We start from the raw sequence: 15,267 nt of genomic DNA on the forward strand, positions 1-15,267 counted from the left end.
CAAGGTCCTAACTTTTACATCTGCTCAGTTGGGATGTGTAGTAGAGACAAGACAAGGAAGTCTGAATATGCCTTTTTAGCCAAATGACTGGAGGCTATAGACTTTCACTGAGATGCTTTATGTTCACTACGTAAAGAACTTTCTGTTTCTTTTGAAAGAACCATAAATAGTGGGTCTTTTAATTCTTCAAAAAAAATTCTATGAACTGCTGTGTAAAGACAGGCAAAAGAAAGATTTAGACCCGTAACAGCAATAATGACAATTTTATATGACAAATGTGACTTTTGTTACAAGGAAAAAAATGTACATCTACTTACTGTACAGACAGTTTATACAGTATTTAAATACTTATTTTGTTCCTTATTTTATTTTTTTTACATGAAATACATGTAAAGAAACACTATTAAAACATAAGTTAACTTTTAAACATTCATGAAAACTTTTTTTTTTAGCAGCAAGGATGGAAATGAAGCTTTTGCTCCCTATAAACCATAGCTACATAATTTTGGGGTGAGTTAAAGCCCAGGCCACCCTATTCCCCCCACCCACCCCAACTTTAAAACATAACCACAGTGAGTGAGCATGTTGCTGCAAGGCACAAGAAATACACATGCACATGGCTCATCTTTTCCAGTTCATAGGGTTGCTTTACCTATTTTGAGCATTTATGTTAAAAGTGCAGTTTAAAAAGATACTACAGATTCTGAAGCATAGGCAGCAAGAAGATGGTACCAAAGGGTTTTCTTGGAAATGCAGGTCAAGCATGGTGCGAAAACCAATTTACAACTTGTCTGAAAAACATGGGTTTCAAGTGACATACTAAATTAGCATAAATATTTTTCTGATATACCAGCTAACCAACTGGCTTGAGGATTTTTTCCATTGTAACTGTTTCACCAGTAGGTTCTCACAAAACAAGTTAATCTACTAGAGGTTAATACATTTTCCCTCTAAAGAGAAGCTGAAGAAGGAGCAAGAACTTTGAAAACTTTGGTGGGGTGTCAATATATTTTTTTTCCCCAAAAAAAGATTTTAAAATTTTTGCTTGTGTTTTATTGTGGAAGTACTGGGTATATCAAGCCAGATATTTATGGTCCTTGCTGGAGATCCCCTTTAATGGACCTGGCACTAAAGGGAACAGCCAAGATAACACCCCCCTGACCCTCTGATGGGGAGAGGGCTGCCTATTGCAGGGTCCCGCCCCCTCTCTGCCAATCAGCAGCAAGGGTGGGGCCACACAATGGACAGTCTTCTCAGGCAATCAGTGGCAAGGGGTGGGCTAACCATGAAAAGGCCGCAAAATCTCTTTCACACTCTGTGAGTTAGGTAGATCCTTACCCGTCTCTGGATCTCTGCCATTTCTTTGAAAGGGACTGACCAGAGATAAACATGCTATTCCTAACCCAGATATATTACTGAGTTGGGCTACGGACAGATGTTGTATTTGTAGCACTACAAAAATTGGGTGAACAGATGCGCATGCCTCCTGAAGCACTACAAAAATGGCAGCAGCACTCGAGCTGTGGTTCTAAAACTTGTTAGACTCAATGCACCTCTTGGAAAATGCCAGCTCTTAGTTTTCACTCATTTTTGACTACAGAAAAATAACACAGCAAAAAACTGTTGCAAAAGACGCAAAAAAACACAACAGGTCGAATGGTTTTGTCACTGTGAAGTCCTATCTGAAGTCTCTGGATTTATCTTCACCAGAGCATTCACTAGAGCACCCCAAGGGATGACATGGTTGAACGGTCAGAAACTCCTCCAAGACTGTTTCAGGCTGGACATAAGGAAGAACTTCTTTACTGTCCAAGCCCCCAAGGTCTGGAATAGCTTGCCGCCAGAGGTGGTTCAAGCACCTACTTTGAATGCCTTCAAGAGACATTTGGACATTTATCTTGCTGGGATCCTGTGACCCCTGCTGACTTCCTGCCTCTGGGGCAGGGGGCTGGACTCAAAGATCTTCCGAGGTCCCTTCCAGCCCAAATGTCTATGAAATCTTTGAAATCTTGTGAATCATGTTTGCACACCTAAGAATCCTAATATTGAGTATCACCTTGCTTGCACATTTAAAGGAGCTCAAAGTACCCTGGTTGAGAATCACTGAGCTACAAGACTGGATCTGGGGCGGCCACATGACCACCAACAGCCTGTGGTCCGTCATGCCCCCTTAGAAAGCAGAGCTGCAGTATTGGGGGACCAGACTACTGCACATTCACTGAGTTTTTCCTCTACAATGGGTGGGGAAGCCTGAGAAAAGTCACAGGGCTGAGCATCCCTATATCACACTCCCTGAATGGACAGCATGGTACTGCATGCCTTCTCATCCATGTGCTCCAGGCTGGGAGCTCAGCAGGAGTGCCTTGTGTGTCTTCACATCTGTAGTACTACTTTTGTAGTGCTTCCAAGTGCAGTGGCACTTGTAGGGCTGCAAATGTAACATCTCTCCATGACCTTAAATAGTGACATAACATCATTACAATTTTTCAATCCCATTTCCTGATCATCCCAAACTTAAAAAACCCAAACAAAAAAACAAGCAGTGTAGCACCACCATAATACTTGCTTCAGAAGTTACCATTAATTTAGAACCCAGTAATATGCACAAGTAAAAATGCTTCCAACACACATCTTGCATTTGTCAGTTGTGAATTCTGTCTACAATCATGCTGTCTATTCACCTAGCTTTGACCCTACTCCAGGAATCCTTTCTTGCTCACCCAAGCACTAAAAGCACATGTTGCAGCTTTAGTTAGTACTTTTATTAAGTTTCTCTGAAGTTCCTCAGTCTTTGCTAGCCTTCAAGAATTCAGATTTGACTGGTAAAAACTAAGGCATGGAAAATTCCCTTTGAAAGAGAGCCTGGAACCTGCTTTTGTTTTGAAAGGAAACAAAAAAGAGAGGGCAGAGGTGTGCAGAGGGCAGAGGTGTTTAGAAGAGATTTAAACTTAACTTTTCTTGCAATGAGGGATGAAAGGCACATTCAATGAGATTGAAAAGCAACACATTTAAGCTGAAAGTCTATTTTTTGTTTTACATACAGTGAATAAGTAGCCCCTGGAACTCACGGTCACAAGATCACATTGAGGTCAAGGGCTAGATTCAGAGAAAAGTTAAAGTACTGCATTGAAGTACCTAACTTTGAGATACCGAGTTAGGTGTGCAAGCTCCATATACAGTCAACATAGAATGCCCTCCCCTGCCCTATGAGAAAACATGAACTTGGGTCTTTCACTTCCCAAGTGATTTCCCTATCCACCCATCTTGAAAGCATTCTGACATGGGATATTTTATGGCCCAGGAGAACATGTGAAACAACTTCAACAGGACAGACAGAAAGCCCCACCCAAAATATCTTCTAGTCCAGTGGTTAGGGCATGAGTAGGTTCATGAGCACTTTGGCCAAGGCAGAATTTGAACCTAGGTCTTCTACATCTGAAGTGAGTTATGTAAAGTTGTGGTGCTGACATCTCTCTTTCCATGTTTTTGCAAGAAGAGTAGTGTAGCCATGGGCACTCACTTGGAATTAGGCACCCAACTATGAACCCCTACACAGCATCCTAGCTTTTGTCAATTCAACTATGTGGCAGGGTACCTAAAAAATAGGGTTGCAATACTGGGCCCGCAGTCTTGAGTTCCTGTTGCATATATAGCTCTTACTGTTTTTCTCAAATCTTCAACACCACTGGAATTTAGTAGGAATTAAGGACAATTAGCACCTTGAAGGGGCCTCTCAACTGACTTCACCCACTGTAGGAAAAAAAGCTTTTGCATTTACATAAAGTTTTACTAGTTAATTTTGGCTTGCAGAATTTTAAGTGCTGAGATTCTAAAGTTCACAGCATTACAGTGAGTAACACAAGCAGAAAAAGAGGTCAGGGAGCTGTCCTCTGTGCTGAATATACTCAGTAAACCTTAGTTTCTGCCTGGCAGAGAAAACCAGCAAGATTAGAGACAAGAAAAATGAAAATACACTACAAACTGCTGGGGCTCCCATGATTTCAAAATGAAGTTTAGTAAAGTGTAGTGGCCACAAGATGATGGATGCATGTGTATACCCACAGGACGCAAAGCATACCTTCCACAAAAAAGGTTATCCATTGTCAGCCACTTGTGTGGAGGCACAACTCATTACTTCTATCCATAAGTTAATATTTGTACACCTATTTGAAGATGCTAAGTGCTATGTAAAAGCTAAGGGTTATGCATGCAGTTCTAACCCCATCAGTGTTAATGGAAAGGACACATTAACAGAATAGGTCCCTACTCTATACAGATGATGATTCTTAAAGTGACTCAAATTCAGAAATGTGCTAGAGAGGCAGCCCATTACCCATCCCAGTTATAGCAAACTAGGCTTTCAATGCCTCTACTCGTTAAGTAGCTGCACAATCTCCAACCATAAATTTTGGATGCTTTTGCTATAAGAATATTATTTAAATCAAGTGATCGTACCAGAGAGAAATATGTTCATGCTTTACAAGTACTTCTTCCTAAAAATGATGAGCATCTCATCCTTTCCTAGTAGAAACCTAAACATATTTTTTTGTCAATAGTCATGTTCTGTATTTTTGTAATTGAATCAGCAGATCATTCAGCTCACCCACCTACAGTAACAAGCCATTGACCCTATGGTTTGTGACCAGATCAATGGAGCACTAAAGTTTTGGACACCTGGAGGCCTTGTGTGTTAATAGGAAGAAACTCTTTAAACTTACTTTAGACATGATCAATTTTTCCTCTGATGCGTTGATTACATTAGCAGATTGCTTTCCCTAGAAACCTTTGTCCAGCCGCCTGAAGCAATAAGCAACACATGCTTGCTTAAGTTGCTGGCTCCAGAAGACATAAAAAAGCTGCTTGCCTGGACATTTAAGAGTTTTCAGGTGCGTCTTACACTTCTTTCAGGCTGATCTGATTCATTTGCATTTTTGCCTGTAGTAATCTTAACTGAATGTGGCTTGGCAAGTCGCAGTATAGACACTGCTGCCCACTGTGCCTCCACTACTGATGCTGTTGCCTGGGCACTTCAGTGGTTTCATACTGCTGTCTCTCTGGACATAAAAGTGTTCCAGTCTCCAGCGCTCCCAGCTCTTCCGAAACTCCATCTGAACCTTTCATAAGCAAAGGAGGAAACAAACGCAATTAGTACAGTATTAATCAGGTCTTGAAATGATTCCAATATTTGGGCAGAAAAAACAATGCATAGCATTACTGAAGGATACTGGCAAGGTTTTATGGCTGCCTTATTATTGCTTCAAATAGTCTCCCTAATTATTTTATTAGTGCATCATAAGATTATTTCGTAAGTTAAATAATGGCAGCATTTTCTCTTACCTCTATAAATAAACCCATGTATTCTAAACAGCAGACACCAGCTAGTCTAGTCTTGTCTATGATACTTTGCTCCAAGCAGCATTCAGGTGCAGTCTTGAGGGTGGGTTGGTTCTGTCTATACTTGTGATTAGATGATTTCAACGTGAATTCAGCTGCACCTGTTACTCACATCCATTGTCAAACTTTTTCTAACGCAGACAAAGTAACCAACTTTCCTACTTCATATTGTCACTGAAAATATTTTAGAAACCAAAGGCTATATATATCCTTCCCGTGATTCCACTGCAAAATTCCTTGGAAGAATTTGGCCCTGTGAATTTTTAGTGTATTTGTCCCAATGAGGCAAACAAACAGTAACTGCTTTGCCAGAATGATATCATCAGCAAGCAACATAATCAGGACTTGCATCAATAAAGAACAGACTCAATTGAGAAACTAATTAAGTTTGGAGCTTCTAGTAGTCCTGGAAGCAGCAGCGAGTAAAAGGAAAAAACAAATCATTCTTAAGGATTTGGTAAAATACCTTGGCAAAGTCCTTTCAAACCATAGCAACAAAGCCAAAAGGATTCTTATGTCTCTTGCAGTGTGGTTAAGCATGGAAAATTATCTGTATAACACCATTTTGCCTAGCACTTCCATACATAGTTTTTCTATTACATAAAATCACAAAAAGTAGGGCTGGAAAGTAAATCAAGAGGTCATCTGAGTCCAACGCCTTACTCAAGGTAGGATCATCCATATCTAGGCCATCCTACATAGTTGTTTATCTAACCTGTTCCTAAAACCTCAGAAACAGTCCTCACATACAAATACCAGGCAGATGCCAGAAACCTTTACATTATTAAACTGAAACATGGAACCAAAATATGGCATAATACAATGTGGAAGTTTAGTGTACATACAGGAACAGCAATAAGAGGTGTCCAGAAGTACTGGTTAACTTTCTCAGAAAAGACTATATGCACAAAAATAACTTTAAAGGGTTGGTTTCCATTTCCACGATGCATGGAAAGGATTATGTACACCGTTTTATACCCCAAAATAAAATCACTGGTGGAGCCATCATAATTCTGGTACTTCCCTTTTATTAGGACTGACACTTTCAATGTATAAAATGCGCTCAGTCATCCACAGATGTTGAATTCAAATATCTCTCTCTGCAGCTGCTTGAAATTTCATATCTGAAACTTTACTGCATGACCAGGAAATAATTCACATTCCCCTGCTCCTGTCTAATAAGAATCTCCATTCACTTTTAGAAGCACGGGGCCTAGGACATAAAAGTGAGCAGCGAGTAAACCATAGTGGTGCCAAAAACACCACTAGTCATTTTATTATAATATACATGTAAGTCAGAAAGACACTTAATCTACAGGCAAATTAGTCAGGTGTCTATTGTGGGAGTTTTGCATCTTCATTTGATTTTTCTAGTGCTGGCTGCTGTTAGACAAGATACCAAATAAAATGGTCTTATTTGGGTATGGCAGCTGCTAGGCATGTTTTTTACAAACAGCTTCCAACCAGACCCATTTCCACTTATGCATCCAACAGTGGTGGGAGGAAGCTCTCTTGACCAGTTTCTAGAATGAAGAAGAGGCCCCATGTGTTCATTATGATGGGCACTTGTACCATAGCATATCAATTCTTATCTGCAATGTCCTCATTATTCTTGGTGTGGGAATGATATCAACCATAGGCAGCTAATTTTAGCTCTGAGGCAATAATGGGGATATCTCTCTAATAAGCCATGTTAAGAGTGTCTTCCCCCATCCTCCCTCTTATATGTACAATCGGCTTAGATTATCTTCAACTCTCATCTGCTGTTACTTAGGCCCCCTCTACCATTACAGTTATTGTGCAATTAATTGGTTAATTGTGCCATATTAGGCAATTCCTAAAAATGAATCCTGCAATTGTTCAGAAGTCTGACACATTCCTGGCTACTATTTGTGAATTGGAAAAAAGAAAGCTAACATTGAGGGTACTCAGATACCAATGATTCTTTGGCATCACAATCACACTGGTGATTTGTGGCTTCTACAACTGCAAGGAGGACAGACACTTTTGAAAAACTGACAGCAAATATTCAATATCCAGAAGCTAGGCTGTATACCAAAGACCTCCTCAGACTGTAGACCAGAGCCACTTCATGGCCACCTCAAGGATTTTTATAACCTCTACATCACTGGCTAACAATTCCTCCTCCACAGAAAATAATGGCATGGGTTCACTGACTCAAACTAATTCATCTACAGGCCGACATTTACTTCCCTTGCTTTAACCTCTTTCTGAAAATAGGTAGAGTGAGTATGTACTGCACAACACCATGGAACACAAGGCAGGATCCACACGATGCTATGTCCAAAATCCTGACCCCCCTCATGTTGCAGTCTGGCAGGGCCATCTGCAGCTGAGAGAAGAGGTGAAGAGGATTCAGCTCTAAGCAATCTTCCTGGAAGAATTACAACATATCCAACTAGGATTCTCATTAAAGGAGCCTTGATGGTTGGTTACGTATGTGTGTGTGTTCCCTTAAAGACCTGATGAAGAACATTTTGCATTTGGCAGCTTGTCTAATGCTATCTTAACTATGCAGTTGGTCCAATAAGATATCACCCTATGAAATCCTTGCCTTTCTTAAAGACACTTGACATTTTAATGAGGGCTTCTCTGCTACAGTGGCCTCTCTTGGTGTTTAAACCTAAAGTGAAACCACAATCAAACTGTAATTAGAACAGCAGAGCTTGCTGCTATGGAAGTGACTGGGATGCCACACAGCTAAAGGTAGGTCTCACTTGGACAGATCTGAACAAACAGGCCACACAACTATACATTTCCAGAAGTGAATCTAGGCCTATACAGGATACTGGAGTAGATGGGCAGATAAACACCGACAGACAACTTTATTGTACCAGAAAATCCCCAAAGCATTTACTGTTATTTACTCATTACTTGCAGTATTATAGCACATAGGAGACCTAAGCATGGATCGGGACTTCTCTGTGTTAGACACTGTACAAACAAAATGAAAACTATTCCTAGCTCCAGAGATCTTATTAGAGACAGAAGAGAAGAGATGGACACAGGCAGACTAGGAAGTACAAAGACATGCTAAGATGACACTGGTCAGCATGACAGAGAGCATGCTAAGGATAAATTTAGTCGTCATTTTTGTTGCCGCACTGGCTGTCCTGGGCTGGGTCCTGACACAGCTGATCTGTTTCACTGGGTAACACAGAAATCACCTGTTGTCTTGTACAGTTGAGCCCCTCCTGCTCCCAGGGCCTCAGGCATCTGATCTTGTGGATCAACTACGAGTTAGGGAACTGATTTGAGATGTGAGTGTGATATGTGCACCCAAGGAAGCCCCTGCCAGGGGATTTCAGGGGCACACCTCTGCAAACAGGGGCCCCTGAAGCCTTGTGAGTGCCAGCTCAGGGTTCCACAATTTGCAGAGGTGTGCCCTGAATCAGGGTGCAGTAGTATAATACACTTGCCTAGGGAATCCTTTGCTGAGTGATTCCTGCATGAACTTTGCAGAGGAATTCCCAGGGTATGCAGGACTAAGCCCCTGAAACCCTGGGAATGCCTGCCTGGAGCAGACAGAGTGCAGGCAGCTCAGAGCTCTCCCACCATATGGCAAACAGATGTCTGCCCAAAAATAGTGACACAAATTAATACTCCCTTTTGTTGAGGCCACTGATTTGAGCATTTGTTGCATCACAAAGGGCAGGATGTCAGCTTACTTGGCCTTTGTCCTGATACAAACATTTTTATAGTGGCACAAAGGCAATGTCTGTTTTCAGCCTAACAGCCAAATATTATGGAGTTGTCATAAAAAGGGGAGTTCAAGGATAATGTTGAAGGATGACATGAGCTTTGCAGATATCTTGGGAAAGTTTCCCCCAAACATGGGTAAGGAGATGAGGGGAGTTAGGGCAGAGCATGGGAGCAAGTACAATGAGAGACAGCTTGACATTACAGGCCACCTGGAGGCACAAGTCAACATCTTAAGATACAGGTCCTGAGCAGAGAAAAAAAGTGAGTTGCCAGCACAGGAATGGTAGTTAAATTTTTGTTTATGTATGAGATTGCCCAGAGGTAAGGTGGAGAAAGAGAAAAAAGGGGACTGAGGATGGAGCTTCACGGGAGAAGCTGACAAAGACCTGGAGGGAGTGAGGAAGATCCTCTGAAAGGAAAAATAAGACAGGTAGGAGGAGAAGTCAGGGGGCGCATCTACATGTTCATTAACGTGCCGTATTCAGCGCTGCTGCATATCAGCACAGATTAATGCTTTTTTAGTGACATTCATGTGCATTAGACTAAACCTACTCATTAGCAAGGCTTTGCCTGCCATGCTAATGCACAGTAAAATTAGTCTTCTGTGCACTAAGCCTCTCGTGTAGATGCGCCCAGGGAGAACTCACCCATGGAGATGAAAGGAAGACAAGATTTAAGGGACCCCATGACTGGATGTATTGAAGGCACCAGGTCGGTCAAGGATGATGGGAATTATCCCATCATCACCAGCACGTGTGATCACCACTACACCTATAAGTTGGGGGATGACTTTCTCAGCAGCACAGAGGTAGAAAGAGATCTCTGAGCCTTTGTCAACTCCAAGATGAATATGAGTCATCAGTGTGATGAAGTAATTAGCAGAGCTAACTGCAATTTGTCATACATTAGTAGGTGCATCACAAACAGGTGCAGGAAGGTGATGTTTCCCCTCTATGCAGCACTGGTCAGGCTGCAGGGGAGTACTGCATCCAATTCTGGGTGCTGCAATTCAAGAGGGATGTGGACAACCTTGAGAGAGTCTAGAGGAGGGCCACTCTTATGGTTAGAGGCCTGCAGGGAAAGCCCTGTGAGGAAAGGCTGAGGGTCCTGGACCTTTTCAGCCTCTGCAAGAGAAGGCTGAGGGGGGATCTTGTGGCAGTATACAAATTCGCCAGGGGGAGGGCAGCAGGGACTAGGAGATGCTCTGTTTACCAGGGCACCCGTTGGAATAACCAGGAACAAGGGCCACAAGCTGAGAGAGTAGATTTACATTGGACATCAGAAAGAACTTCATGGTTCGAGTCACCAGAATCTGGAACGGGCTTCCAAGGGAGGTGGTGCTCTCTCCTACCTTGGGGGTCTTCAAGAAGAAACTGGACAAGCACCTGGCTGGGATCACATGACCCCAGCACTTTTTCCTGCCACAGGCAGGGGGTCGGACTCAATGATCCATTAAGTCCCTTCCAACCCTAACATCTATCAATTGAGTGTGAAGCATCTTACTCTGTGAGGGGAAAGAACCAGAGGAGAGTGAGTGGCTGTGGGAAACAGAAGTTATAAATGGATTTAAAGGGATTGGGAGCTGAAGTTAGCAAAGTCTTGCTGCCTGGAAGCTCTGCAGTGAAGAGCTGCTCAGCATGCAGGGGGAGGAAGGAAGGGGAGGAGGGGTTTATCACATTAATTCAGCTGTTTTCTGAAAACATTGAAGGTGACAGCCACTTTAATGAGGAACTGACGCTTGCCTCAGCACACCTTTGTGTGAACTGGAATGGGTCCAGGACTTGAGAAGAACTATGAGCTCAGGTGTTTCAGTCTCCCAAAGGCAGGCTCTGTGCAGAAACATTAATGTCTCTGCCACCTTCATTCTCACACTCATCCTGGCATTAAGCTCATCTGCCCTGCAGAAGGAGCAAATTCTGTTTCTAACTGCATAGTTAAGAGGTGGGAGTCAGCTGGACCTAGGTACATTAAAGGCCATGCTATGCTGTTATTAATAAGGAAAGATAAGGCTTTAGAAGCAGCAGTCTGCTGGTTTATCTGGAACTAGTCTAAAAACCAAACATGGCTTGCTAAGTCTAGGGCAGAATTAGAGTAGAAGGGACTTGATCTGTTCAGACATGTTCCAAATTCAGGCCTTCAAACTCACATATTCAATAGATACAGGTTAATGGTTTTAGTCATGACTTAGGAGCTCTCTATTATTTACCTAGATGCTGAAATAAGGAAATTTCCTACCAAGCCCAGCATATTCTAGGTTAGAGCTGGGGAATTACTTTCCAAAGACAGCAGCTTGTACTAACTAGCAAGAGATAGATTCATAGATGTTAGGGTCAGAAGGGATCTCAATAGATCATCGAGTCCGACCCCCTGCCAAGGCAGGAAAGAGTGCTGGGTTCAGATGACCCCAGCCAGATGCCCATCCAACCTCCTCTTGAAGACCCCTACTCACCAAGGTGACCCCCAGGGGTGCCTTGGTGAGTAGAGCCTCACCAATTCCCTTCTGTGCCCCCATGATAAATTTATAGGCAGCCACAAGATTTGAAGGCCCAGTGGGGTTTAAGCAAGAACTTTTTACTTATATAATACCTGCCTTCAAATTTAAGCCACAAATAAAATGAGTTTAATGACTTCAGAGTTCCTAGCAGAGCCCTTTCCACATAGCAGCCACACTCTGCCCATGTGCAAATAGGCAGTCAGACAATTAGTAGGTTCTACGTAAGAAAAGCTAGGGCTGAAGCACCAGGGGATGCTACAAGTCTAGGCTAAGGAACATCAGTTGTGCCATACAGGCAACCCCTGCTTAACACTGCTTCACTTAGCGCTATTTTGCTATAAAGTTCATTTTAAATTGATACCTGATTTCACTTAGCGCTCAGCGAGTTTTGTTATAATGCTCGCAATTGCCATCTTGGGTCATTAAAAAGAATTGCAACCGCCATCTTGGGTCGTCAAATACTTTTGGTTTCACTTAACGCTCATTTTGCTTAACACTCATTTTTTTCAGGAACCAATTAAGAGCGGTAAGCGGGGTTTGCCTGTATTGGGGATGGAAAGAGTGTTATATGTCAGGGTGCTTGCTCAGTATCTTTCTCCCACTGTCCTTGGTGGTGCCAAACTCTGACCTTTGTGAACACTATAATTCACACATTTTCAGAAAATATATTGACTGAAACAAAATCTCAGCAGTGAGTTACAGAAGCAAGCAGCCTCCTAAAGGGCTGGGTTAAAAAAGCATGCTTATTTTCTGTTTTATTCCAGCCTGACCATAACCAGCAAACAAAAGACTGTTTTTCTGTCTTTGTGCCATTTCCTTGGTGACACATCTGAATAGTCATCATCAAAATTGTCCATAATATAATTAGAAGCAGATTTAGCAGAAGTATTTAATACAGCAACATGCATTAGAGTTAATAATGCACTCCTCACTAAGCAGCATTTGCTTCACCCACAGAACAACTTCTGAATGCACTGGGACAAGAACAGTTGCTTAAAAATTACCACTGGGGTTACCTTAATACAGAAGCATAACAGTCCTCTGCCTGGTAATAATTCAGGCCTTCAATATAAGCCACACAAGAAGCCATTTGTGACCACATAACTCAAGGTCCTGGTTAAAGTTCTGGTCTGTAGGATCAGAAAGGGAGGTAACACAACAACCTCCCTCCTCTGTGGTGGGCCATGAGAACAACAACCATATTTCCTGAGTATCAACTGCAAGAAAGCAAAACCTGAGCTTATCAACAAGTTGTTCAAGCCCGACTAGGTCAAATTGAAACTTCACTATTTTAAAGGCTAGAACCTTTTGTTAAACAGAAAGAGAGGTAACAAAACATCTCTTGAGTTAAGGTACAGTTTATGCTAATAGATGTAAAAGAATTACTATAAAACATGCTTATGTATTAGATTATGTAAGTATAGACTAAAGGCTAGGGTGTGAGGAGCATGTTTGGCCACCTTTGAGACTGCTGAGGCGACATGCTGTCCCTCAGAGCCTAACACCCTTAGGATAAGCCATATGCTTAGCAAGGCAACTAACTCATTGCTTTTTAATGCATTGTGTCATCTCTGAATAAACTAAATTTAAGAGTGGAACTCTTGTCTCTTCTTGTCCATCTCAATGCTGACCACACCTTAAAAATAACTGTTTAGGTAACACCGAAGGAATTCTAGTCCTAAATTTGGCAAAATAAAGGAAGTCCCACATTAAGGCAAATGAATGAAAACAACTATAATCCAATGCAATGATTGCTTGGCAAGAGTTCCAGTAAGATCCACAAGGTCAGGTGTAGAGAGACTCACAGGACATCCTGCCCACAACCATCACTCCTTCACTATGCAGCCTGAATCCCTGCATAGTGAGAAGTTACCCAACTAGTTGGTGACTGCAGTCCACAGGAGACCCTTTAATTTGTCCCACTATGGGGCCTGTTAACAGTTCAAGCCTATTTTCAGTGGGCTTTTTCACAACTGGATGATGCTGCAGCAAACTGAACCAATTCCCAGCATCTCTCTTACCTCGTTATTGATGAAACAGTAGAGAATAGCAACCATCAGCCCCTGAAATCAACAAGACAAAAGAACAGCAGTCAGAAAAGCAATCCTTAAGGAGTGCCCTGAATTTTGCTAATCCAACCTGGGCTGGGACAGGACTTAATCATGCCAAAGAAAAATGAATGCTCCATAGTTAGAGAAATAAAATCAGAAAAGTAGAAGGCTTAATCCTCTGCTGAAAAAAAAAAATGGATGATACATTACCTCAAACAGCTTCAATGGAGCAAATGCAGTTTGGTTAAACACTGACTAAAACCATATACAGTCTTGAGGAAAAACCTGTAACTAAGCCAATCAATTTCAGAAGGCTTTTCCATATGTGGGCCTTAAGACCTACCTCTTTTCTGACCTTAGGCTATAAATATTACATACATCAACAGTTCATACAGACATTTTAAATGCAATCTCTGTAGGGATAGTAGCTGTGGGGCTTGGGAGATGAGAATTTAATGCTCACCTCCCTCAACGGGGCAAAGTCTTGAAAAACAGGCCTGGGTGAGAAAAGAGCTCAGCAACAATTACTAAAGAATCACCCATGTCCTTTCTATCCATCCTCTGTAACTCCCTCCACACCTGCAGTTACTGTTGTACTGATATGCTGTCAATGGGGTAGATTTCCAAAGAGACATTACCCCTTGGGGCAGGTGCATACTTAGCTCTCAGTAATGCCATTATGCTTTTCTAGGCTGTCTCAAAGAAAACAGAAATGGCCATGGGGGACACAAAGGCTGGGTCACTGCCTGGGAGGACTGAAGAAAAGCATGGTGACACACTGGGATCTAGCTAACAATAACTTTGCTAGTTAATAATAGTCCTCCTGCCAGCCCCTCTGGATACTGTGTTCCTCTGCCTAGTTTCACATTGATCAGAGTAGAATAAGGAGAGCTCAGTACTAATTAACTGTAGTTAACCTTGAACTGGTCTCCAACATGCATTTCCCAGATGCTACCTGAAAGGAGGCGAAGGAGAGTTCAGTAAAGAGCTTCACAAAGCGCAGCATCCCTCTGGCATGCTCATCTGTGACAAATGCAAAGATGACCTCGTGGGTCCCCAGCAGTGGGATCAGGGTCAGTGTAGACTTGGCCAATCTGAAGTTATAAAGAAAGGGAAGTCATAGCAAGCAGCATAGTAGCTAGTGACAGAATCAGAGACCTTGGAGTCTGGCCTCCATGATTCCATTTCTGATTCAATCTATGACTCCTTATGTTTCATAGTTTCATAGTTAGTAGGGTCGGAAGGAACCTGAGCAGATCATCAAGTCCGACCCCCTACCCTGTCAGGAAAGAGTACTGGGGTCAAACGACCCCAGCAAGGTGATTGTCAAGCCTTGTCTTAAAGACCCCCAGGGTAGGAGCCAGCACCACTTCTCTTGGAAGATGGTTCCACATCCTAGCCGCCCTGACCGTGAAGCAGCGCCTCCTGATATCTAGCCTGAATCTACCCTCTGCCAGCTTGTGACCATTATTTTTAGTCACTCCTGGTAGTGATCGGGGGAACAGGGACTCCCCCAATGCCTGCTGGTCCCCTCTGACTAGTTTGTAACAGGCCACTAGATCCCTCCTCAGCCTTCTCTTGTGGAGGCTGAACAGGTTCAGGTCC

At 42.5% G+C, this 15,267-nt stretch overlaps 1 protein-coding gene across 1 annotated transcript in view; it reads right to left on the reverse strand.

The window, feature by feature from the left end:
- Positions 1 to 1,984: 1,984 nt before the first annotated feature.
- The window catches only part of GLP1R (glucagon like peptide 1 receptor), a 135,964-nt gene continuing 122,681 nt past the window's right edge, over positions 1,985 to 15,267 (reverse strand). Inside the window, exons 11-13 of the mRNA XM_019526700.1 lie at positions 14,618 to 14,756; positions 13,633 to 13,674; positions 1,985 to 5,114 (exon numbers count right to left, since the gene is read on the reverse strand). Of these exons, the coding sequence (XP_019382245.1) occupies positions 4,947 to 5,114; positions 13,633 to 13,674; positions 14,618 to 14,756 (349 nt within the window). The 3' untranslated portion in view covers positions 1,985 to 4,946. The remainder of the gene's footprint in view (positions 5,115 to 13,632; positions 13,675 to 14,617; positions 14,757 to 15,267) is intronic.

The sequence above is a fragment of the Gavialis gangeticus genome, unplaced genomic scaffold, assembly GCF_001723915.1.
Source record: "Gavialis gangeticus isolate Ggan-Ray unplaced genomic scaffold, GavGan_comp1, whole genome shotgun sequence".
Lineage (NCBI taxonomy): Eukaryota > Metazoa > Chordata > Crocodylia > Gavialidae > Gavialis > Gavialis gangeticus.